Source organism: Gadus chalcogrammus, chromosome 6 (genome assembly GCF_026213295.1).
Source record: "Gadus chalcogrammus isolate NIFS_2021 chromosome 6, NIFS_Gcha_1.0, whole genome shotgun sequence".
In the NCBI taxonomy this organism is placed as follows: domain Eukaryota; kingdom Metazoa; phylum Chordata; class Actinopteri; order Gadiformes; family Gadidae; genus Gadus; species Gadus chalcogrammus.
Genome location: NC_079417.1, coordinates 20258282 through 20283686, shown reverse-complemented (window position 1 = coordinate 20283686; position 25405 = coordinate 20258282). Strand labels below are relative to the sequence as shown.

Here is a 25405-nt window from a genome sequence, read left to right as displayed (position 1 = left end):
AGGATGATGGTGATAATATGTGGGTCATGGTATATTCTCCGAGGTCAATATACATAACATCATGTCATATTATTAAACATTATATTGCATTTTTATTTGAGATCAGATAGACTAAGTACAGAAGACCACTTTCTCATGGAAGCAGTTTTTTCGACACTGGAACTTTACTCAGTGGATCTAAACCTGGGACGATGAACAGCACATGCAAATGACCCAGGGGGCTCTGGGGAGAGCGGGGGACGTACCCGGGTCGATGGGGATGCCACGGGGGAGCGTGGCGGTGTCGAAGGCCAGCGGGATCTGACCGCGGTACATGTCCGCAGCGCCCAGTCCCTGCAGCAGACGCTCATAGTTAGCCAGCGACACCTGTTGTTGCTGCTGTTGCTGTGCTTGTTGCTGTTGCTGCTGTTGTTGCTGCTGCTGCTGCTGCTGCTGCTGCTGCTGCTGCTGCTGTTGTTGTTGTTGGTGCTGTTGGTGCTGTTGTTGCTGCTGCTGCTCCGCCATGCTTGGCAGTGGGGACTTAGTGGCGTTCATCTCCCTGGGGGTGGGCGTGGCCTTGCGCTCCTGAGGCGGGTTCTTACTGGAGCCTGGGGAAAAGGGAAAGGGCCAATAGGAAGAGGAGTTAAAGACACATAGGGAAGGGAAAGGGCCAATAGGAAGAGGAGTTAAAGACATATTCAGTGGATACTCACTGAACAAGAAGGAACGATAGAATAAGAACTTATAAACAACATATAAACAAATGAGGAATAAACACATGTAATCAAATAATTTGCAAACAAACATTTCAATTAAATATAAAATGATTTAAACTAAAACTAAGTGCCCCAAGAGCAGGTTACAGCACATTTCATTGCAATCACATTTTTGATTGATTATGTCATGTCATGTGACATGTGGAACGTATGGTGCTTTGATCACATGACGTCTGGAGCGTTTGGAGAACATTGACAGAGTGAAACCAAAACCTTGTCCCGCGGCGGTCAACACACCTTCATGCTGCCGCTGGCTGGCCTCCCGGGACAGAGGAGACCCCCGGTGGGAGGGGCCCGGGTACGGGGCCCTGAGCGAGCCCTTGTCGTCGTAGCCCCCGGGGCTGTGGTGGCTCTTGCCGCCCTGCTCGGGCCCCAGCGTGAGGGGCGAGGAGCGGGCCATGGAGCTGGCCGTGCTGACCACGGCGCTGGGCCGGCCCTTGGGTCCCTCCTCGTAGCGGGGCCGCTCGGCGCGCATGTCCATGTGGGCGGGCACGCCGTGGGGGGGCACGCTGTGGTAGGAGCGCGGCGAGCTGGCGATGATGGAGCGGACGTCGTGGCGCTTGCCCTGGCTGGACGGCTCCTGCTTCATGGGGGTGCCCTGAGGGAACACAGCTCACGGTTAGGGTCCACCAGGAGGTCTAGGAATGATTCATGGATAGGAGATAACATGGAGTGGTGGATGGAGAGACGATCGAGCTGGTTCCGTTTAATATCATTTTGTCAATGATATGTCTGGCAAATGGTCTGCACGATCTTCCCATTGCAGAACGGTGCAATGGGAAGTTCCGGATATCAACTCAAACACGTTACGCTGCAACTTTTTGGTTGCTTGATACAAAGCGGAAAACAGTTCTTGTTTTCCATATCAAATCCCGCGGAAGGGCTTTTAAACAAGGATCTACAGGGCCAGCATTTCCCTCGTATTTGCAAGTAAAAAAAGAAAGCATTGCGAATGCAAAACATTAGACATTTATTTGCTTAAATGTCCCACAATACAATACAGGATGAGTTCGCTCAGGGAAGACTCAATTTGACATCAATACATGGAATCCTCTCACCTTCTCACATGAGTGAGCTGACTCAGGTACCCCCAAACCCACTCAGCTAGCCAAAACCCACTCAGGTTCCCCCAAACCGACACAGGTACACCGCAACAAACTGGACACATTAGTTTAGCCGCATAAGCATTGCTGCCACAGTTAGGAGGGCAGTAAATGATCACCTTGAGAATAAGGAATGAACATAGCAATGTTTTTAATATATGCGGTTCAATGAGGCCTCATTCTTGTAGACTTCTGTTTAAGTGCTTGAAAATAATCAATTGGCTTATCAGGATTTCCCAAAGATGGCCACAGGCCAGGCACAGCGCCCCTGCCAAAAGACTAACATCAAATCTACTTTTCACAATATGACAATGTGGGCGTTTGTTCATGTCAGCATCTGCATCAAATTGACATTGGCTACAATTAGCCTACATACTACAATATAGACTATGCTGTAATTAAAATAATACATCTATAAACTCCAACAGTGGGTGGTCTCTGTGGAGATGAAGAGCTCCGTTCTTTCAAGGTATTTACATATAATCATGACCCTATGAAAACCTTCCTCCATAAAGAGACCGTAGTAGAGTTTGATTAAGAATTTGAAATACACGATGCCCGTTCAGAACAGTTGTGCGATGCCCGTTCAGAACATGCCCGTATTGCTGCTTGCAGCTTTCTTGAGAACTGCTCATCAAACAACTACCCACTCACCTCCGCAATACATCGGGTCCTCAGTAATACAGCTGCCAGTGCAGTGCCAGTTCGGAGCACGCAGATTGTTGCAGCTTTATCGAAAACCACTCATCCAAAAAAAGGTTTGCCTCAAGACTGCACTTTCTTGGGTTCTGAGCTATACACCTGCTGAGTCTGAAGCTCATCGAGTTAACGGTTGTTGAGAAACTTAACACACAGACATTCCTCTAATTAGTTAGTCATATAACATAAGTACACCAGTATCCCAGATCAGTGATCCCCTGTACTGCAGACAGTGAGCCACGGCTTGTTGGTAGTTCTAAAACCTGACGAGTCCGTCCGAAGCCGGCATCCAAAGCACAATTTCTAAGGAAAATGCCTTTTCTACTCTTTACGGTTGTTGGTTGTGGGAGCAGGTGATGCAGCAAACATTTGCGTGCGGACATTATAAATTATTTTCATCATTACAATCATAAGTAGCGGGGGCTGTCACAGTCTCGGGCCCCGGCTCACCTGGGTGATGATGCCCTCCTTGGGGGGGTGCCTCATCTCCTCCCGGGGGATGAGGTGGATGGAGCGGCCCCCCTCCTTCACCGTGGGCACCATGGGGTCCCGGCCCTTCAGGTGGTCCGCCATAGAAGGGGGCCCGCGGGGTGGGGAGGGCTCCCGCTTCACGTGCTTGGCCTCCCGCCTCATGTAGGGGTCCTGGGACTCCAGGTGGCGCGGTATGCCTGTGGCGGACGAGCGCATCACGTTATACAACAGCAGCCATTACCCCTCTCCTCCCCGCCCCTCCCCGCCCCCCCAGGGAGAGCAACCAGGAGCGACAGAGGGTGGAGGGGAGGTGGGGGGAGCTGCAGGTCTAAGCTTAGCGAGGGGCTCCGTGTCCTCCAGATGGTGCAAGCTTATACCCGGCGATAAAATCTGAGCGCACCAGACTCCTGTTAATCACATTTAGTGCCGACATGAATATCATCTGGGTGCATATGCCAGCAGACAAAGCATTTGGCTGAGGGGGATATTTCTGTAGGCTGTACTTTAAATATGAGAGGAAAGCATTTCTGGTCATGTTGTTGTTTTTATCAGTAAAATGACAAAAGTATATTTTTCTTTTAAGTCTGGCATACTTTATAGACCGATGGATCAATGCAGTAGACCTCGATATGCTTATAGAATAAAATAAATGATGCCATGAGTCATGAAGCCATTGGCTGAGTTGGTCACTATAAGTACTAGGGCTGCAATTTACAATTATTTTCACAGATGATTAATCCAACAACAATTCAATTAATAATTTAGTCTATAAAATGTCATTAAAAATAGCAAATGCACTCAAAACTTACCAGAGTCTAGAGTGACGTAATAAGTCTTAAATGTAATTGCTTGTACATCAAAGAAAAACAATTCCTTTTATCATAATTCGTGAATCGGATATTTTAACTTAACTGCAATTAGTTCCAGTTCAGTTCAAATATATGATCATATCGTATCATATATTAATCGTATCAATTAATCGACTAAGCCCTACTTAATACTAAAGGCACAAAATACTTTTTTTGAAAAGTAACTTTCAAGGAGCTTTGTTTTGTAAAGGACACACTTCTGAACTACAATTTCTTTTAATAAATTTCACTTTCATCATAATGTTCATCATGATGAACAACAGTTTCAAAGCAACAATTGTCCATTCAATGGGGCGAAGGTCTACAAATTCAAAAGACAGATAGAAAAAGTATGCGAGCCTACAAAGAAAACACTATTGGCATGGTCATAATTTGAGATATTTGCAAATCTAAAACAAAGCCATTGTTTAACCGACAGCGGATTTACAGCTGGAGGTGAGGAATAGGGACCGGGGGGCACAGTGGTGATTTAAAGCTGGAGGTGAGGAATAGGGACCGGGGGGCACAGTGGTGATTTACAGCTGGAGGTGAGGAATAGGGACCGGGGGGCACAGTGGTGATTTACAGCTGGAGGTGAGGAATAGGGACCGGGGGGCACAGTGGTGATTTACAGCTGGAGGTGAGGAATAGGGACCGGGGGGCACAGTGGTGATTTACAGCTGGAGGTGAGGAATAGGGACCGGGGGGCACAGTGCGGGCCCTACCTTGGGAGATGGAGCCCCGGATGTGGTGGGCATCTTTGAAGGAGGCGTGGTGCGGGCTGTCCCTCTCGTGAGGCATGGCTCGACTAATCAGACCTTGGATGCGGGGGTGGGCAGAGGGAACAGAGAAAGGAGTTCAGCCATACTGGCATTGGGAAAAACCAGGAAGAGATATAGTTGACTGTGGGTACAAAAGGGAAATGCACTGAATCTAGTAGCTTCAGTGTTGTCTCATACCCTCACAGTTAGCGGCAGAGAGCGTGTCCCTCATGGGGAGGCCCCTGGATATCCCACCTTCCATGACGTCGTAGGAACGCTTCATAGCCAGGAGGTCCCCAGCCTGCCCGGGGCCACGGCCGTCTTCTTTGGGGTTCTGGGAGCCTGGGGATCCAGATGAAAGCTCATGAGCAGAATGACGATAACTTGGTTTACACAGCACCTTTCATACATGTGTGCTTTCAAAATAATGAACACATGAATGGAGAGCAATGAGCAGGGGCAGGTTAGACAGGTGGTATAGTGGGGTGTAGTGCTTTTTTTTTTACGTAAAGGAACCCTTTTTTTTTTTTAAAAAAAGGGTTAAAAGAATAAAATAAGGAAGACTAGTGATACTTTTGTTCTGCTTGAATTTTTTTTTAACCGTACAAATAATATTGATATTTAATGCACTATATAAGAACTAAAATATGACAAAACTGGCACATTAAATAAGATTACTATAAAATTGCAAAGTTATGACGAGGTGGTCTGGAATATATATAGCTATGGTAATAATTCATGTTGAGAAGAATTAGAGCATTATATTTAAGTAAAGATTTGACGTGGAGAATACAGAACTAAGGGTGAGCCATTGCTCCGTGCACAGCGGTGGTATCCACGCAAACCAGTTTAGGGCCGACTCAGAGCTACGTCAGAGCGGGGCAGTTATACCGGCGCTGCCATCAGAACGTTAATAAACACCCAGAAGACGGATCCCGAGTCAGCACAGCCCGCTCCAATAAGCCTGCAGCCGTGAATCCTCCGGGGGCCACTCACGGTCGTATGTGAGAATGTGTCCGCTGACGCCCTCGTAGACCACGTGGCCCTTGGAGAGGCCCTCTCCGCGCTCCCCCCGGACGGGGCCCTCCTCCGTGATAAGCCGGGTGATGGTCCCCTTGTACAGAACGTCAGCGGGGGTGCCCTGTGGGGGAGAGGCGGAGGGTGAGAAACGACCACGCGCTCGTCCAGGTCGTCTTTGTTGGGATTCTCTTGAAAATAAATCTGATGAATGGGGCTGGCGACGGCCTTTCATACGTTTTTACATTACACTGACGGCTTTTAGCAGATGCTTTTATCCAAAGCGAGCACCAACCATTCATACACCCATTCACAGACTGTCGGCGGAGTCAAGAGGATCGAACTATCAACCTTCCGGTTGCAACTCACCCGCTCTCTCTACCTAGATGTGGCATCATTAGCCAAACTAGTGAACCCCAGGTGTTCTGCTACCGTCAACCCACCCCTTCTGTCACACCCTGTGCTCAAAAACTCTGTGCTCAAGGACGCCTGGACTCATGTCATGCAGTAGAGACTGACATGGGTGACGTTGGGAAGAAGAGGCTAGCCACTAACCGCTAAAACGTTGGGAAGAAGCGGCCAACCGCTTACGGCTTTAACGTTGGGAAGAAGAGGCTAACCACTAACCGCTAAAACGTTGGGAAGAAGCGGCCAACCGCTTACGGCTTTAACGTTGGGAAGAAAAGGCTAACCACTTAAAAACTAACAAGGGCCCCTGGACTCATGTCATGCAGTAGGGACTGACACGGCTAGATGACATTTGTAGCCACCTGGCCATGTCAGTCCCTACTGCATGAGTAGCACCGTGGCTTTTGGAAGTTAGCGTACGTAAGCCTGCCAACTTGCTCCACCAGGGGGCGTAGGCCCCGCTCCAGGATGGAGGCAAGGGGGGCAGTATGGGGGACACTCTGTGATGCATATCACATTTCCTGCCTGCTGCTCACCGCTCTCTCTCAGAGGCAGAGGAGTGAAGGTCAGGGGCAAAGCAAAGAGAAGCTTGGCGGTGACGCACGTGTGTGTGTGTGTGTCTGTGTGTGTATGGGGGTGCGTGTGTGTGTATTTGTGTGTGTGTGTGTGTCGGAGCTTAAGACGTGTCGGATTCAGACCCGGTAAGTAGGGCTATGCTGTTCCAAGCCCGGGGTCAAATAGTCTGTATTGGTTTTCGAAATAAAGGATCAGTAAGCCGTGGAACCGACTCAAAGGTGGAAAAGCGGTCTGTCAATACGAAGCCAATAACACATCCTCAACATTGAGCCAGGGTTCCAGCAATTGGGCACTCGATCATCGATCCGGGTTGGGATTATCCCCGGGTCTGGATCCAGTGTTACGGTCGTATGGCTGTGTGTTCTGAAGCGGTCGAGGATAGGGGAGCTCCCTATAGCCCTGACACAGGTGTTCTTAGCTACTCTCCAGGAAACACAAGACCTTATCATTGATCGACCGCTGATAAAATCCCTCCAGGAGTCTGCCTCACCCGCAGCTCTGATTACATACGTCCTCTCCCACCTTTAACTCACTTCTCTATCTCCCCCCCCCCCCCCCCCCCCCCACACACCGCGACACGCCAGTTGGCCACGGTCTTAAAGCGGGCGTATCAGTGACCCAGCTAAGCCTGTCTGCAGAGTAAACAGATAAATAGAGGAGGAGGGAACAGACTGTGTACCTGTTGCCAGGGCGACCGCTGCATGTAAGAGCAGCGGTTATGTCACACCGCATTGGGGGGAGGCCCGAGCGCTTGGCTGGCCTCCCTCTGTTTCCCTAGCCCTACAACACCGCGGCCACCAGGCACGTCTGAAGAGACAAATCACCCGGCTGCCGGTGACACTTTTAAAGGGAACGCTAAGATTCCCACACAGGGACGAAACAGTGACGTTGAAACCGTGACCTAATTTAATATATTCCACTGAACGCCGGCGCATTCGAAAGTAGCACACAGATATATACTTAAATGGGGACATTCATAATCTCTCCTGCACATTGGCAAAATCCGCACTGACAGAACGTGGGTGGTTTGGGTCTAATTAACATATAGATGTACCTACATGCGTGCGTGGCAGAAGGATAGGGTTATCTGTGTGTGGCAGGTTAGGGTTATCCTGTTTGTTCGTGTGGGTTAGGGTTATCCTGTGTGTGTCAGAGGAAAAGGGTTATCCTGTCTGATAGAGGGCTAAGGTTATCCTGTGCGTGTCAGAGGGTTAGGGTTAACCTGTGTGTGTATGTGTGTGTCAGAGGGTTATGCTGTGTGTGTGTGTGTGTGTGTGTGTCAGAAGGTTAGGGTTATCATGTGTGTGTGTCAGAGGTTTAGGGTTATCCTGTGTGTGTGTGTGTGTGTGTGTGTGTGTGTGTGTGTGTGTGTGTGTGTGTGTGTGTGTGTGTGTGTGCATGTGCGTGCGAGACAGGGTTATGGTGATCCTGAGCTGTATTGGTGTCTGTGTCGTACCTGGGTGATGGAGCCTCCGCGGTACGAGATGGGGGAGTCCTGGTACACTCTGGTCCCTGGGATGCCCTTAGTGATGCTGCCACCCTGCACGGCCTGCATGGAGCCTGCTTCAGCCAACAACAGAGTGGGTGTCAGATCAAGAATACACCTTGCAAATCCCACACAATCTTCGCTCCATTTTCACGAACAGAGAAAATGTATGGGAGGGATGCAGCTTATTGATCCCCTGCGTGGCTCGCCACACACTCAACTGGGCTGCGAAGGCGACAGCTCATGTGGATGTGAACCTGCATCATGCAGTGGGTCTGCCGGGGACTCACCGTGGCCGGCCGCAGCCGCGTCGTGGGGAGAGCCCTGGGTGGACAGGTTCTCAGCCTGGGAAGACGAGCAGTGGGGGGACAGCTGCTCCTGCTTGACCACGGGGTAGGGTCCGGCTGGTGGGGCGGGGGGCGGAAGGAGGGAGGGACACAAGAGGTTTAAGGACAAGAGAGACGTTATTGGCTCTGAGGGGGCGGGGCTGAAGCTGCACAATAAATGTCTTATCTGTTTTAACTGGCGGCGTGGTTTGGGTATTCGTGTATGAGGCTTGGAGTGAGAAGAGGAAGAGGTAAGCTTACGACCCAATATCACCCACATTACGAGACGGCGACAGAGCGGGGGGGCAGCGGCGCTAACATTTTCTTGCGGGGAGGTTTCTGGTAGGGTGTCGGGCGATACATGTAGTGCAAGGCAGTGCTAGAAGTAGAGGGCAACTCACCAGCAAACCAAGGCTGGGAGTGCTTCAGCCACTCCAGACACTTGGACTCACCCACTTTCCTCTGATCCATCCAAGGCAAACCCATTGGAGTGGGGGCCATCTTCCCGTGGTCCAGCCCATGAGCTGGGCTATGCATCTGGACAGGGGTGCCCTGAGAGGGAGGGAGGAGCAACAGAGGAGGAGAGTGAGTGAGTGAGTGAGCGAGCGAGCGTGTGTGTACGGCCATCATGCAACCTCCAGGCCTAACAGAAGAGCTAACCGCCTCCATAGGGGGGTGTACCTGAGTGATAGAGCCCCCTGGCTTGGTGGAGGAGATGAGGGGAGGTGGCTCGGGCATGTGGAGGGGCCGGACGGCTGCCAGGCGACTGCTGTCCTGCTGCAGGGCCGGGGGCGCCGGGTGACCAGCCTGCTGGAACGCTGAGCGACAGCAGAGAGGACCAATCACAGGTCAGGGATGCATGCGTCTTTGAATACTTTAAATACCTTAATTTGAATACAGTGAGGCAGTCTCTCTCCCCGTCGCGGCCACGGCCGCGACTACTCCCGAATTAAAGATGGACGGACGGAGAGATGGATGACGCCGGGGACTCACAGTTGTAGTGGAGCAGGTGCTGGTCGTGGCTGATCTTGGCCATGTCCCGCGGGGACATGGGGTACGTGGAGAGGACGGGGCGGCCCATGGAGGACGCCCTGGGCTCCTCAAGCTTCTTGGCCTCGCCGTGCGGGGAGTACGACCGGGATTTGTCTGAAAAGAGCGGCGAGCAAACCCCACGCAAACGCATTCCCACACACACACACACGCGTCCAGACGTCCCCCGCCGACCGCACACACACATACAAACACACGCACAAACACACAGTCAGAACCGAAGCAGAGTTAAGACAGCCACACATGAAGCCGTTTCATGTTCAATGCTACAGCCTCATCAACCTCCTCCTCACCACCCTCCTCATCATCAGTGAGCAAGAATCACCAGCAAGCAGCATTGCATTCACGCTGCACAAAACCAAGGGTGACGTCACCAGTGATATTCAGAAGGCCGTTTCTCTCTCTCACGTGCACACAGAAACACAAACACACACACACACACACACACAGACACACACACCCCAACCAACATCTAACGATCAGTGCAGGGTAACCACAGTAAAGAAAAGTCATTCAAATTCCAGATGAGGACGTGTGGTGAATCTGTTGTGCGGTGGTTTGGAGAAGCATGTGGGTGGAGTATGGAGCAGGGGGGGGTGGGGGAGGAGGAGGGAGGTTTGGGGGAGAACCTACGCAATCCATCAAGCAGAGTCTGTAACCACCTCTCGTTGCCTTCCAGCTCTGCAGAGACACACAGACACACCGCAGCTAATCACATCGCCCACCAGAACCAAGGCTCATCTTCAACCACACGCTAGACATTTGAATTTGCACATGTATGATCGGCCAAACGGGGCTCCTGCTTTAGCACTCGTCCTGCTTTAGATTTCTGTTCATCGCTGTTCATCAGCCACCAGCGGGGGAGGTTAGAAAGACAAGGCGGGAAGAGTGGATGTTTTCAGCCTCACTGCGCTGAAACAAACCAAAACGCGTTCTTCCACTGCTCTCTCTCAATCTTGTTGATTTGGTCCACATAATCCATCCTTAAATCCATCCATAATTGACTCAATATATTTCACATATGTTTTAAGTTAACCAACGCCTGTGTATGAGCAGTAGCTTACATGCATACAAACCCAAGCTCAAAAAAGAATCTTTTAAACACTTGAAAACTGTGGAAGCCTACGACAGCTGGGGAAAGCGTGTCTGTCTGCACTTAGGGGGAGATACTTGTGAAAAGGAGAAAAAACGTTGTCGCTTTTAGCAGCTTCAACAGTGAAGTTTCAAACATGTCACCGTCCCATCCTTGTCCTTAAAGCCATTTCACTTTTTCCTACCGTCGGGAATGTTTGAAGCATTAAAAAGAGAAGCAAAAAAAGAGAAAAGGAAAACTGGTGAACACTACGTCTAAAAAGGTTGCATCTAACTTGGGCTGCAGCCTCTCTCCGGGGTCAATAGCAATACCAGATCATTCATCAGTCCCTGCTCCACTAGTGTCCCAGAAACACTGAGCCCCCCTCCACACCAGGGACACCAGCTCAAGGTGAGGCAGCCTGGCCACGCACAACAAAGTGAAAGTAGATCAGCCTCTGCTGAAACCGCAGCACAGAGTCCCGGCTCTCATCCTCATCCCACCTGGATTCTCCTCTGACTGAGGAACCAGTCTGTCACTGTCCACTCCTAATGCATTGTATGTTTAAAGTATATGCATATGCAATAACCAGGGTTGATGTGTTGTGCTTATAGCACATATAACGCAGGGAAAGAGCCAGTAATGAGCGCGGCGGCACCAAGACCGTGTGAAGACTCGGAGAGCAGCGGGGACAAAGGGAGAGGGCTAGAGAGGAAGAGGAGGAGGGGGACAGAATCAGAATGAGCAATCGCTACCTCCTGGAGAACACTGCTAATCTACTCCGCTCGCTAGGTGAGGAATAGGGCTCAGGATTCAAAGCTTCCTTCTCTCTCCCTCGCCCCACATCCCAATTCCTAAAAAGCGAGGCTTGCTTCTGCTGGCGGGGGGAATGTTTTGTTCTGCTGTTCGTTGTTCTTTTCGGGGCCCTACCGTCCTTGTTTCCAGAGGTGGGGCTTCGAGGGCGCATGCGGGGGCTGATGCTGCGGAGGGCCTCTGCCCGCTCCCGCTCCGCCTGCCCTAAGTAGGCCTGCTGCTGCTGCTGCTGCTGCTGCTGCTGCTGCTGCTGCTTGAGCTGCTGCCCCGGGACTAGGGGCTGCTGCTGCTGCTGCTGCTGCTTGGCCTCCAGGGAGGACTCTCCGTGGGCCATGGTGATCTGCTGCTTGTAGAGAGCCAGGGCGTTAGGCTGCAGCATGGCCTTGGCCCCTCCCAGGCCCGGGCCCCCGAGGACCGGCAGAGGAGCCCCCCGCTTGGCCCCCTGCCCCAGAGCCTCCGCCATCTAGGGAAGAGGAGGTGGTCAGGGTGAATACAGAGCGGAACACCGGCCCACCTGTCCCATGGCTCACCTTAATGGTTTGATTCACCGACGCCCGCCATCTTATTCCTCAAGTCAATGAATCTACAGCCGCCCCCACCATCTGGCCCCCATGCCTCAGTCGTACAAATAGGACTGCACTGTTTCAACGGCCTCATTGTTATCTCAGGAACGAGATTAGATAAATCAGGGGGCCGGCAGTGATTCTCTTGATGCTCGACTAGTGTTGAGAGAGATGGATGGAGGGAGAGGCTGTGTTTGTGTGTCCGAGCCGCATGAACTATTTTCTCTTAGCAGAGATACTCTGTAACTATGGAAGATTTCCAACGAAAGAGATGGAGAACCCCTCGCAGCAACAGATTTTTGCAAATTATTGACACTGAAATAATAAACATGGCCTTGCACGCACATGAAACACATTAGGATCTCTATTTTCCTTTTGTCCACGACACAAGTCTGTTTGTAGCTTGCTATGATTCAGGTCGTCCAAGCAGGCAAAATTTAGAAAATTAACTTTTAATATGCGTCTGTCTGCAAAACACCGGACATTTTCATCGTTACACTTTGTAACAATGTGTTACAAGTGTAACAATCCCAATGTCCAATGTTTTGCAGAGAAACGTGTATAAAAAGTAACATATTGAAGGTGGGAGAGCGCCGGAAGTGCTATTCAGACAGGGTCTAACTGCGCTCTGTTTAAAGAGTAAGTTCTGAGAGTACGTTTGTTAAATTGCCCTAATATTGGCGCAGGAAAAAACTATTGTAAATCAACACTTCAATCGCCAGTATAGGATCCGATTTGTACAAGCCAACACATACTTTGTGACTAGGAAAGACTTACAATAGTTGGGATGGCAGCGGCCCTCTGCTTGAGCTGCTTGAGGTCCATGGGCTTCTGCAGCGGGGAGGAGGTGACACCGTCGTGGCTGTAGTTGAGCAGACTGGGACGGGGAGAGGTGATCCTGGACACAGACACAGTGGCCATGTCAGGACAATAATGGCTTTGTTAGCACTGCAAAAGACGTCGCACACTGCATGCGACCCCCAGTGGGGACCATTTCTCTTGATGTTCTTTCTACCAGCTAAGCGTTTTTCCATCTCATCACCAAAGCGATTCAATTTGGTAAAACAAACGTGATGTTTTAAAAACTAAAAGAGTCAGACTGGGTTACCACAGAGCTTCAATGTGGCCTTTACATTTCCCAAGACACAAATCTTTCAGAGTGCAAGAGCACAAATAAGGGGATTAGAGCATTGTGTAAATTCTTAATGAAATTGCAGTGCAGGAAAAAGGTAAAATGATTATTAATCCTCTTCCAACATGACTATAATTATTATTTTTTTCCCTGTCCCTCCACTGACTTCCTCCGTCACAGCTGCTTTCCATGTTTGCATTCACTGAGTGACATTCAAATTGGGTTGAACGTAGAGCCAGCGTGACTTAAAAGTCGCAGCGATCTGATAATATTCAAAGAACATATAATTTCATTATCTGCTGTTTTTAATGTTCATTTACATTATTAATCATATTCTGACCGGAAAATAGAATGTTGGTTTTCATTTGGCATATTTCTGAATCTCGCCCTTTTTAAACAAGCTAGGAGTAGGTTTTTAATAATGATCGATATCATTTGAATTTGCATGGCTCTTTACAGCCAATGTATGCAAACAACATGAGATGGTAGAGATCCTGATGTACAATCAACAAACAGACTGGCCACCTGCTCGGCTTGTAACTTAACTACTTACAGTGTGCAAATCAGAGAAGCCACAGTACATAACCATTATCACTCATACCTACGACGGAAGCATACACGCAGCGCACACATTACACAAGCACACACCACAAACACTAGCAGACTAAAGTACACGAAACGGAGCATCTGGCTGAAAATAAATCCTTGAGGACCCCTCAAAATGCATCTTGCATAGTTTATTGAATGAATGGGTTCAGATAGTATCTCCCTGCTAGTCGACGTCTTCTAAGCCAGGCAAGAATCCTGCATTATGTAACACAAATAGAGCCAAGGTTTCTGATTTTGTTTCCAAACACACACACACACACACACACACACACACACACACACACACACACACACACACACACACACACACACACACACACACACACACACACACACACACACACACACACACACACACAGAGGAAGAGGGTCCCATTTAAAGGCTTAATAAGTGTTCCTCTCTGTGATTCACACATGTCACTCTGACTGTGAATGTTGTTCTTTTTTCTCCGCACTTGGCTGTGGCTTCTTCGAATCGTGAATTGTGAAAATAAAAGCTTTCCATTCATAGTAGTAATGATTCGAATTACACACAAACACACAAACACACATACACACACACACACACACACACTTTGTTTGCTTTGGCTCAGATAGCAACCTTTCCTTCGGCTCTGCCAGAACATGCAGTCTGCTGTCATGGAAAAAATTGAACAAATAGTGCACAAACACAGGACTAATCACAACCCCCCCCACCTTGTGCTCTGACACACACTTCCAGCATCTCCACAGGCTTACAGGAATATCCACACGCACAGAGAGTGCTGATAAAGTGGCAGAGAGCAACTCATGCGCACACATGCACAAGTGCCTGGTGGCCTCAGGCCCCCCCCTACACTACCCGGTAGCTTAGCAACAGACATGGTAAAAGTCTGGCCACGGCACACTTTGCAGGGACAACATGAGTCGGGAGCTAGCCCACCCCCGACCATGCTACTGATCACACCAGCGACGACGCCAGGTAGGGCAAACCAGTGTTTCCACGCCAAAATAAAAAAAACAACCACAAGAGAGTATCATGGGACACGACCGAGGGTGCGACCGCTACCTGTTCTTCTCGCCGTTGTCGCTCTCCTCCACCTCGTCGGCGCTGCAGGTGGCGCTGGAGTCACTGTCGCCGTGGGAACCCTGCTTCACGCCGTGCTCCCTCTTGGAGGTCTTGGCTGAGCTCTTTGTCTCCTCCCCAACGAGGGCCCGCTTGGTGTCTGTTGAGTCGCTCGCTGCCGCCACCGGCGCCTGCATCGGCTGCATCTGCTGCTCCTTGCCGGGCTCCCCGGCCTCGGTCTTCACCTCCTGTTTGATGGTGGCCTTGTCCGGGTCCCCCGGGGCGGGGGGCTTCTCCTCGACGGAGCCCTGGTCCGAGCCCGACGCAGCATCCTTCTCCCCGTTGCTGCCGGCGGAGCCCTTGGCGCCGCCCTCCCCGTCCTTGGGCTTGCTGTCCTCCGAGGAGCGAGGGGACGGCAGGCTCTCCGTGTCCGAGCTGTTGTTGGCGCCCCCTGGAGGGAGGGAGGGAGGGAGGGAGGGAGGGAGAGAGGTAGCGATCAGATCACATTAGGCCCGGCCCGAACGCATCATCTCAAGCAGCGGTAAGCGATGGTTTTCCTGACAAATATAAATAGTCAGTGGAAAAACTGAGCAATAAATAGAAAAGTTAATTCATATTGCAAGTCTTCCGCTGCCCTAATCTGGAGCCCGCAGAGAATCACCCCTGCTGCAACGTCTCCCAATTATCACCAGTGTAATTTTAATGATGCAAAAAGCCCTACTAAAGCATCATGGACTGATGCGTTGATGCCAGTGGCTTTCCACTCCACTCATCGGTCAGAGTTTGACTCGGTTACAACAGAATTTCAATGTAACTGAAGAGTTTTCAAAGACACACGGCTTCCATAGTATGAGGGAAGGCCTACTTCCAATTATCATAAAGCAAATAGGTGGGTTGAACATTGGGCAAACTTTGGATGATATTGTACAGGCGCAATTTTGGCGGATGGATCCCAATAAAAGAAAATAACATGTTATTTTTATCAATAGGAAAGCCTATTGCTCTCACATATTTTATCCCTGGGATAACGGTCCGATATTCAGACAAAATTGAACCGAACCCTCAAGCAGCAGTTCACAAATATCCATATGAATGTTTTCTTTAATATTTGTTAATACATAAAAAATGTCACCAACAAAACCGAAGCATTTGGATCCTGAATTGAGATTTGAATACCTACCTAAGAAACATGTGAACGTTTGAATATTCATGCTCAGCGCTGTGAGGAGGGCAGGCGGAGGTGAGTAGACTGAGCCTTGTTTTGAGGGCCAACTGTGGTTTCACCAGACAATAACGTCAGAGCTCCAACCCGATACAGCGGGCTGTTTGAGCGCACCTGAGGGCGTCGGGCTGCATTGTGGCGGCTGGGACACTATACCAACAGGACCCAGGGCCGAGGGGCTCTTATGGGTCTATTGTGCGGGCCGTGTCAGAACATGAGTCTCCCAGACCCTGAACCATTCAGAGCTACACAAAAACGTTTTCAGACGTACTGAAACTCCTACCTTCTCCGTCCTCGGCCGCCTCCTCCTCGTTGCCGCTGGCGCCCGAGACCTCCATCTCCTCCTCCTCGGCGGTGGAGGGGGCGCTGGCCTCCTCGCTCTGCGTGGCTTTGCCCTTGCGCCGGGCCTTACGCTCCTTCTCCTGGGTCAAAACCAACAGCCACTAAAACATCGCGGCACCCCGGCACTCACGTTCGCCCGGAAACCAAAAAGAAACATCTCGATTTCTTGAGAAACATCCACGGCGGCTGCCGACCTTACCGATTTCATTTTATGCTGCTGCAGAATCTCGTCCAGTTTCTGCCTCTTCTTGTAGTTGAAGTAGAAGTTCTTGCATTGGGACACTGTCTTGGATCCCACCATCTTGGCGATGGCGGACCAATTCCTACCATACTGGAGGAGGCCTGGAATTAAACAGATGGCGAAGGCGGGCGGATTAAGACGAGCGGACGCGGACATGCGTGACGCAGTTTCCATCGAGGCGCTCCCTTTCGGCCGAGACGCTCGGGGAAGGGCTCAAGGACGAACACAGCGGACAGCTCAGCTTGCACAACGCCATGGAAAAAAATTCACTAAAAACACACGCCATCTGGGGAGGGAGAGGGAGAGGGAGACCGCTATCTAAATACATCAGCAACCATCACCATCTGTCTCTGAAACAGCTGTAGAGCGAACTGGGAGCCCGGCCGCTTTGTTGACATCACGGAGGACACCCGAGTCCAACAAAGTCACATTCTCACAGCGCAAGATGTGCTTTTCGAGCTCAGAGAGAGCAAGCCCAAGATGGAGAGATAGAGAGAAGGAGAAGGGGGGGGGGGGGGGGGGGGCTGAATAGGAGAAGGAGGGAAGAACACGAGCACTCAACCGTCATCCGGATTCATGCCCCGACTCTTCAATGCGCCTGACAACATATGTCACCGACTTTGTGATGTGGACGTGACCCACTTCCAGGAGGCCTGGTCCTGCAGCCAGCCAACCGGATCACCTTTCCTTACACAAGACCGTGGGGGGGAGACGGTTCAGCCTGATCCACGGCGAATCGACACCGGCACGCTAAAGCCAGACCGCGGGCTTAAGAGTAAGCGTGAGGGAGGGAGAGCCCAGAGAGAGAGCCCAGTTACAGAGAGAGAGAGCCCAGAGAGCCCAGTTACAGAGACAGAGAGCCCAGAGAGAGAGCCCAGAAAGTGAGCGAGATGGAGAGTGCAAGAGTGAGGGAGAACGATAGAGAGGGTAAGAGTGAGGGAGAACGAAAGAGAGTTAGAGTGAGTGACAACGAGAGAGTAAGAGTGAGTAAGGGAGAACGAGAGAGTAAGAATGAGGGAGAACGAGAGAGAGTAAAAGTGAGGAAGAACGAGAGAGATTAAGAGTGAGGGAGAACGAGAGAGATTAAGAGTGAGGGAGAACGAGAGCGGGGTAAGAGTGAGGGAGAACGAGAGAAAGCGACTGGCTGTTATCTGTAGGCAGAGCTCCGCGTCCCCCTTGGCCAACCTTGGGACATGGGACCGGAGGCCCCCAGTCAACCTGCTGCCTTTCCAGAGGGGAAAAACAAAAGCACTGGCGTTGAAAGCCGTGTCGTCTATCTCCAGCGGCTCGGAGAACGCTCGCTCTCTCGGGGGGAACGCTCGCTCTCTCGGGGGGAACGCTCGCTCTCTCGGGGGGAACGCTCGCTCTCTCGGGGCGAACGCTCGATCTCTCGGGGCGAACGCTCTCTCTCGGGGGGAAAGCTCGCGCTCTCGGGGAGAACGCTGGAGGGGGGTGCAGAACGGGATTCAGAGATTTATCGCCGTCTGAGATGGTTCAGTTTCCACGGTTATAAATCATAAACCCTGAATGCACTTCTTCAGCGTATCGACTGGCTCAGCGGGATGCATATAAACTCCTCGTTCAAGCGACTGGTGCAGGGTTCAACCCTGCGCATTGCTAGCATGATAATTCTGTCCAGTTCATGGCTTGGAGGCGGGGGGGGGTTAAACCTCTTAACATGACACCCACCCCAAGGAGGGTCGGGCAAACTCTGTTGAGTAGGGGGCCTCCCCCATAACAATAACAGCCATCCAGGAACAAAAAGAAAGTAGGGGGGGACCTCGTTGCTTATGTAGGGAGAGCTTCCACGAGCCGTCATGTCCAGGAGGTGTCAGTGTCAGCTAGCAGAGCGGGGAGCTAGCGTAGCACTGAGCTGGCCATGGGCAAACGGGGGTAATCTTCTGAAGACTGAGCTGTCTGATTCCTAGCGTCAAAACGCCGCCTCGGTGTTAAACTGGAAATGGAATATTTCAACTGAAAAATTCATGGCTGCCAGAAGGTGAGGCGGCGCAGCACAGCTTGCAGTGAGAGAGAAGTAAGAGAGAAACGAGAAAGAAGGAAAAGGAAGAAAAGACGTGACTCATTCAAAAGAATAGGGACACGTGATAGACACCTATTAACCTTTTACAGCCGTCTCCCTCCCGGGGAGGGGCAGATACTCTCTCACATGCTACAACACACACACACACACACACACACACACACACACACACACACACACACACACACACACACACACACACACACACACACACACACACACACACACACACACACACACACACACACACACACACACACCTGTACATTTGCAAGCAGGCATCAACTTCAAAAGCAACGAGCAAGGCAGACGTTTCATGTAGGGTCAAAGGTTGTTTCCTGCAAGTTGTAGCTATACAGTCCATTCAGGTTGCAGCAGATAACAAGAAAAGCAGCTCCGACCTCTGAGCTCTAATCCTCCAATCACAGCATTGAAGCTATCCCGGTGCAGCTGGTGTCCCCACCCCCCCTCCCCAAACACCCAATAGGAAGACACTTTCCCCACTAAGCTCCTCCCACCGGCTGGCCAATCAGATCTCCCCCCCAAACCCCCCCCCCCCCCCCCCCTCCACGGTGGCACTACATGCCTGTCGATGCAGATGTCCGCCTCAGCTCCCCCGCGGAGCGCCCCCTCTCTCCCTATCCTCTGGGGGCGGCGAGGGGGGTAGCGACGGCAGGAAGTGTCTCCGGGCCGAGCCTCTGGGTCCGGGGGCCGAGGTGAAGAAAAGGGAAGAGCTGCGTGCGGCCTGGTCGCCCCCGCCTTCCTGCCGCCGCCGTGGATCCCTGCGCCGGTGTCGGGTTGTCTCGCTCAGACCGGCACATGCTCCTAGTCCCTTTAGTCTCCGCCCCCTGGTGTGCCTCTGATCTCCTCTGAGCCCGCTTACTTCCTCCCGACGGGAGCGTCCCGTCCGCAGCGTGGTCCGGGAGTTCCCTGAAGGCACTGGTGCGCTCGTGCTCGGCAGAGTCTCTCCCCAATGGCGGTTTGTCTGTGAAGACTTCCACAGGAAAGTGGGACTGTGCTGGGGCGGTGCTACGTGCTCTGCCTCCCTCTCCCTCTCTCTCTCTCCCTCTCTCGCCTCATCTGATCTCTAGTCTTTTTTTTCCCTTGCTTCCTCGCTCGCCCGCTCACTCCTTCCCTCCCTTTCTCTCGCTCCGTCCCTCCCCCTACCTTACTCTGCCAGCAGGCAAAACTGCGTGCACACACCCACATAAAAACAAAACACACGCGCTAACACACACACACACACACACACGCAAATGCACGAGTCGGTATACACTCAACCGCCTCCCTCTATGTCTCTTCTGCTGAAACTCTGGCACACACACACACACACACACACACACACACACACACAAACACACACACAGAGTCTGAGGGTAAACACGAGAGAGCGAGTAAGTGACCGAGCGCTGGAGAGAGTTGCAAAGGGAGAGAAAGAGATGGAGTGTGTGTCAGTAAAAGAGGGCTGGGGTGGAGGACGGAGAGAGAGAGCACACAAACAAGAGTGTGGTAAAGAGAGCAACAGAGCGAGGGAGTGAGATAAGCAGAGTGGCTGGGCCAAATAGACAAGAGTGAGAGGGAGAGAGAGAGAGTGAAGGAGGGAGCGTGAGAGGGTTGATGTTGATACCATGAGAAAGCATAAAGGCTTTCACATTTTTCCTGACTGACCTGCTTTTCATTTTGAATGTGACCTCTCTCCAATCTGTAACAACACAGAGTGAGGGCGAGAGGGAGCGAGCGAGAGAGCGAGGGAGAGACAGAGAGGAGGGGCGGAGGGGAGTGACGCTTGCCAAATCTTCCAGAGCGCCTGCCAATCTGGAGCCTGGCCATCTCCAAACCAAGAGAAGAACCAAGGGAGAGCGGAGAGACGGAGGGGAGCAGGAATTGGAGGGAAAGACAGAAAGCACACAAAATACAAACCAATGAAAAACAAGAGGAGGAAAGGAAGAAGGAGAAAAAGGGAGACAACAGGATGGGGTGGATATTGGGCGATTAGAATGTGGAGGAACAGAGAGAGGGAGAGAGAGAGGCTGAGCTGGTGTTCGCTACCTGCTGCTCCTTTAAATGGGCTCTTCCAGTTGAGCTGGCAGACTGGGAGGAATGGGGAGGAATGGGGAGGGACGGGCTGGGGGTTTTAGTATCCAGCTGCCTCCCCGCAACCAAGCAAAGCTTGCCAGATTAGTGCGCTTACATAAACGCCATCCAAGGGGAACGCGCGTGCACACACACACACACACACACACACACACACACACACACACACACACACACACACACACACACACACACACACACACACACACACACACACACACACACACACATACACACACACACACACACACAAATAAGCAGATGCATACACACACACACTAATTTCTGAATGCTAATCAATCCTGCACCCACAGCCCTGTAAGATCACCCCCCCCCCCCCACCTCTCTCTCCCACACAGGCATGCCAGGCACAGGAGAGACACAGGCTTTCAAAAGCTTGGCCATCCTTCTATTGCGATGCCAGGGTTTACAGAAGAAAGAGAGTGGACCCTCCTCCGTCCATGGGGTGCCCCCTGAGGCCAGTCCCCTGAGGCCAGCCCCCCCCCCCCCCCCCCCCGGGCCAGGACGCTGGACCCCTCCATGGCACTGGCCACACCACTACCGCGTCTGTCAAACCACGTCGACTGGCACAGAGCACCTCGACTGGCACAATCCCGGAGGGTCGGACAGGCAGCCAGTCTACCTCGGAAGAGGGGGAATCCTCCTTGGCAGGTCTGTCACCATGGTTACACAGCGAGCAGTGAGCTGCTGCTGAGGCAGAGTGTGGTTACATAAGGAGTGTAACGCCGATGCGCCCCGCCCCCGCCCCCCCCCCCACCCCCCCGTCTCCGCGCTCTGGGCTGCCAGGCTGATCCCCTGGGATGGAGCGCCCTCGCTAATCCCACCGCCGGAGAATGGAATTGAACACATTAACCAGGATTACTACGTAAGACCCTGTAGTCACCATCGCCAACCACTAGACTGCGGAGCCGCCACCCCACCCACCTACCCCCCCCCCACCCACACAATGACAGTGCTCCTCCGGTTTCAGTATCTGATGCACACTGATAGGCTGGCGGGAGGGTCCCCTGCTGCCCTGGACCACAATAGAGTCAGGCTGAACAAGTCAAACCAGAGTCTAGATTAAAATGCTAGATTAGAATTAGGGGCCAATCAAGAAACGATTGTTAATCACTGTTAAAACTTGAATGTAAACTGGGCATTTTCTCCAAAGTGCATTGCAAAGGCAATCTGTAAATACAATATACTCAAAATAACAATTAAACAACAAGATTATATAAAAAAAATAAAAAAAAGACTGCTAGCACAAGCAGATCTTTCCCTTGCTCTACCAACCACGGAGAGATGGAGGAAACAACCTTAACCGATAAAATGGAATTAACAACCACAGACCGCAAACACCAACAGCACCTACCAATTATAGAGTGCCTCCAACAACCCTGTAACTGAAGCAATCCTTGAAATAAGCACAATAGTTCAAACTCACTACGACTTGAGTACAAGAGATTACCAGATAATCCCCTGCTTGGCGGCAGCTGGGGGCGGGTAGTAAACCCTGGAAATGACCCACAGGTCAAGGTCACTCAAGTCAGAGGCAGCAATTGAGACAAACACGCAAACAAAACAACCAGAGATAGACTGGACGATAGGCTGATCCTTCCGTCAGAGACGGCCAACAGCCAGGGTTTATGACTCCCCGGGTTTGATAACAGAACTTTTTCCATCTTTCTTTTTACAACCTCCTTGATATTTAACAGTGCTGGAGTCTTTGGGCTGTTCTGCCAGTGGCGAGGAAACACAGCTCCTAAGGGAGACTGAGTATGAGAGAGACAGAGAGCCTGAAAGGTATAGTGAGCCTGAGAGAGACAGAGAGTTAGGGAGAGAGATAGAGAGTGTTAGAGAGTTAGGGAGAGAGATAGAGAGCGTTAGAGTTAGGGAGAGAGAATGAGTTAGGGAGAGAGACAATGAGTTAGAGAGAGACAATGAGTTAGGGAGAGACAGTAAGAGAGAGAGACAATGAGTTAGGTTGAGGCAAAGAGTAAGGAAGGGAGACAGAGAGCCTGATAGAGACAGAAAGTGAGGGCGATAGACAGAGAGTGAGAGCGAAGACAGTGAGTTAGGGAGAGAAACAGTGATCTAGGTAGAGACAAAATGCCTGAGACAGACAGATTGAAAGTGAGTTTGGGAGATACATAGACATGAGAGAGACAAAGAGTTAGGGTGGGAGACAATGAGTTAGAGAGAGAGGCAGTGAGTTTGGGAGAGAGACAGAGTCAGGGAAAGAGACAGAGTTAGGGTGAGGCAGAGTTAGGGAGAGAGATAGGGAGTTAGGGAAGAGACAGGGAGTTAGGGAAGAGACAGGGAGTTAGGGAAGAGACAGGGAGTTAGGGAGAGAGACCGTGAGTTAGGGAGAGAGACCGTGAGTTATGGAGAGAGACAGAGAGCCTGAGATAGAGAGTGAGGGAGAGAGACAGAGAGAGAGCGCCTGAGCGAGACAGAGTGCGGGAGGGAGACAGAAAGCCTGAGAGAGCGACCCAGACTCCAGACACATGTGACCCGATAACCACGCCACGTGCTCCAAGCACCACGTGGCGACTGCTGCGTCGCTCACAGGAAGTCCGTCCGCAGCGCTTTCAAACAAGCGCACGCAAAGTCAGCAAACCGCGGCTGTTGCCTCTGCCTTTTCTTCTTCCCCTAACTCCATGTTGAACGACTCACAATCACTCTTATCATTCCAACAGCGGCGTCGGCATCGCATTATATCAAATGCGCTTTTTTGAATTACCTTTCTTGGCGGTCTCCATCTCTTCTTCGGTCCAGCGAGAACTCTCATTCATCTCCTGATTGCCTGAAAGGGGAAAGAGAGTGAGTGAGTGCGAGAGGACAGAAGAAGGAGAAGAAGAGGGAGGTGGGGGTAAGATTGCTTGTCACATTCAGTTAAATGAGTGACAGGGAGAGAGCGAGAGAGAGGGGGCAAAAGAGGAAGGTGGTGGTCTCGGGGGGGGGGGGGGGGGGGGGAGAGGGGGCAGAACCTGAGCAAATGCCAGTTAAGAAGCCGATGGCAGAGAGCCAGGGGTCGGAAACTAAACTGCTAATTAATGATTACACTTGTTACAAAACAGCGTTATAAAACAAATGCAGGTCTGAGGAGGGCTGCTGGCGCTAGCTGCTGGCGCTAGCTGCTGGCGCTAGCTGCTGGCGCTAGCTGCTGGGGCTAGCTGCTGGGGCGCTCGTGGAACCATTGCAAGCGACATCGGAAGGACACACACACACACACACACACACACACACACACACACACACACACACACACACACACACACACACACACACACACACACACACACACACACACACACACACACACACACACACACGCAACTGCTGAAAGAGCGAGTCCCTTGATAGGCTGCGGTGAGACTTCAACATGCGCAATGCTGACTGGACACTTGGTGACAACAAAGAGGAGAGCAGGGGGTGTTTGTGGAAGCAAACTGTGACATCTTAAAGCAGAGCCGAAATAACATCCTGTGTTTGTCTCTTGGCCGGCGGTTACATGATTTAAGCTAACCTCATTATGCCCGTTTCCCAACAGCGATGTCGCAGCGCACGTCTCTGCTATGATTTGATAATTCTCACAGAACAGGAACTGGGTAGGAGTTGAATGTGCACGAGTGACCTAGATAAGGCTGGAGGAGCCACAGTGCACTCTTGTGGTTTGGGATAGGACTGCCAGAATGGAGTACGTGTTTGTGTGTTTCTAGCTAAATATACACATGCATATATATATATATATATATATACACATACATATTTATGCCCTCTTGTGGGTTGGGACAGGACTACCACATTGGAGTGTGTGGTTACTAGTTAAACACACATATACGCACGGACACATATATACGCACACATACATACATACATGCAGCACGTTTACTATTTGACAGAAGGTGTACACAAGTTAGGCTGAGCGAGCCTGTGCGTGGATCAAAGGTGCATTCCAAAATCACTTATTTACCACACACTTTCCAATCTGTAAATCACCCTGCCCTCATCGAATGGTGAACACCTTGCATCGCGCCAGAGTGAGAGGCCGAACGGCCTCACAGCTCCCCCCCTACACAGGGGGGGGGGGGGGGGGGGGGGCGGCGGCGGTACTGACCCAGCTCGCTGCTGAGCGGCGGCGCCGTGCTCTCTTCCACCTCGCTGGTCATGGAGCGTGTGATGCGGCCCTTGCGGCGGCCTTGGCTGTTGGCCGTGCGCCGGCCCTTGACGGTCACGGCGGGCTCCTTGTCCTCGCCGTCCTCCCCGGAAGTGTCGTCCCTGCGGGGGTTGAAATGCAGAGGAGAGAGGGAGGCGGTGAGCTCCACGGGGTGGACCATAGCATCAGGGAGAACAGAGCACGTTTAGGGGGCTTCCCTTTGTCAGCGGAAGGTTTTTTCTTCCAGACGCTGGAGAAAAACAAAAGCCTGTTGTGTGTTGACGTTTGATGGTCTTAAAGCTACTCCACACCTTTCCTTCAAAGAGAGTCTAAAAGATGAGTTTAAAATCAAGAACTTCCAGTACGTAACGATGGCGATTTAGTGTCCAGTGATTGATGTGTAGGAAAAGGGTTTTAGATAAAGATAAAGAACGTATTTTTTCAAAATGAAGCCACATTTTTTATAAGCTGCAGGAGTGGTAAAATTGGGTCGTACGTCAAATTACCATAAAAAAGACGCTCTTAGGTATAAGCCGCATCTTATAACGCATCTTGGCCCACAATCCAAA

The 25405-nt window shown here is 51.3% G+C and overlaps 1 protein-coding gene across 6 annotated transcripts in view; it reads right to left on the bottom strand.

The window, feature by feature from the left end:
- Window positions 1-25405, bottom strand: part of ncor2 (nuclear receptor corepressor 2) — a 111648-nt gene that overhangs the window by 15248 nt on the left and 70995 nt on the right. For 2 of the 6 annotated variants that reach the window (XM_056592390.1, XM_056592391.1), the window contains exons 16-34: window positions 24798-24958; window positions 23421-23483; window positions 16498-16640; window positions 16240-16378; window positions 14738-15185; window positions 12726-12846; window positions 11503-11848; window positions 10134-10181; window positions 9444-9596; window positions 9132-9268; window positions 8903-9002; window positions 8415-8528; window positions 8095-8198; window positions 5634-5778; window positions 4836-4979; window positions 4602-4694; window positions 3008-3225; window positions 993-1353; window positions 246-587 (exon numbers count right to left, since the gene is read on the bottom strand). In XM_056592390.1, coding sequence (XP_056448365.1) covers window positions 246-587; window positions 993-1353; window positions 3008-3225; window positions 4602-4694; window positions 4836-4979; window positions 5634-5778; window positions 8095-8198; window positions 8415-8528; window positions 8903-9002; window positions 9132-9268; window positions 9444-9596; window positions 10134-10181; window positions 11503-11848; window positions 12726-12846; window positions 14738-15185; window positions 16240-16378; window positions 16498-16640; window positions 23421-23483; window positions 24798-24958 — 3380 coding nt within the window. The remainder of the gene's footprint in view (window positions 1-245; window positions 588-992; window positions 1354-3007; window positions 3226-4601; window positions 4695-4835; window positions 4980-5633; window positions 5779-8094; window positions 8199-8414; window positions 8529-8902; window positions 9003-9131; window positions 9269-9443; window positions 9597-10133; window positions 10182-11502; window positions 11849-12725; window positions 12847-14737; window positions 15186-16239; window positions 16379-16497; window positions 16641-23420; window positions 23484-24797; window positions 24959-25405) is intronic. The other 4 variants (XM_056592394.1, XM_056592396.1, XM_056592395.1 and 1 more) reach the window with 3 other exon arrangements.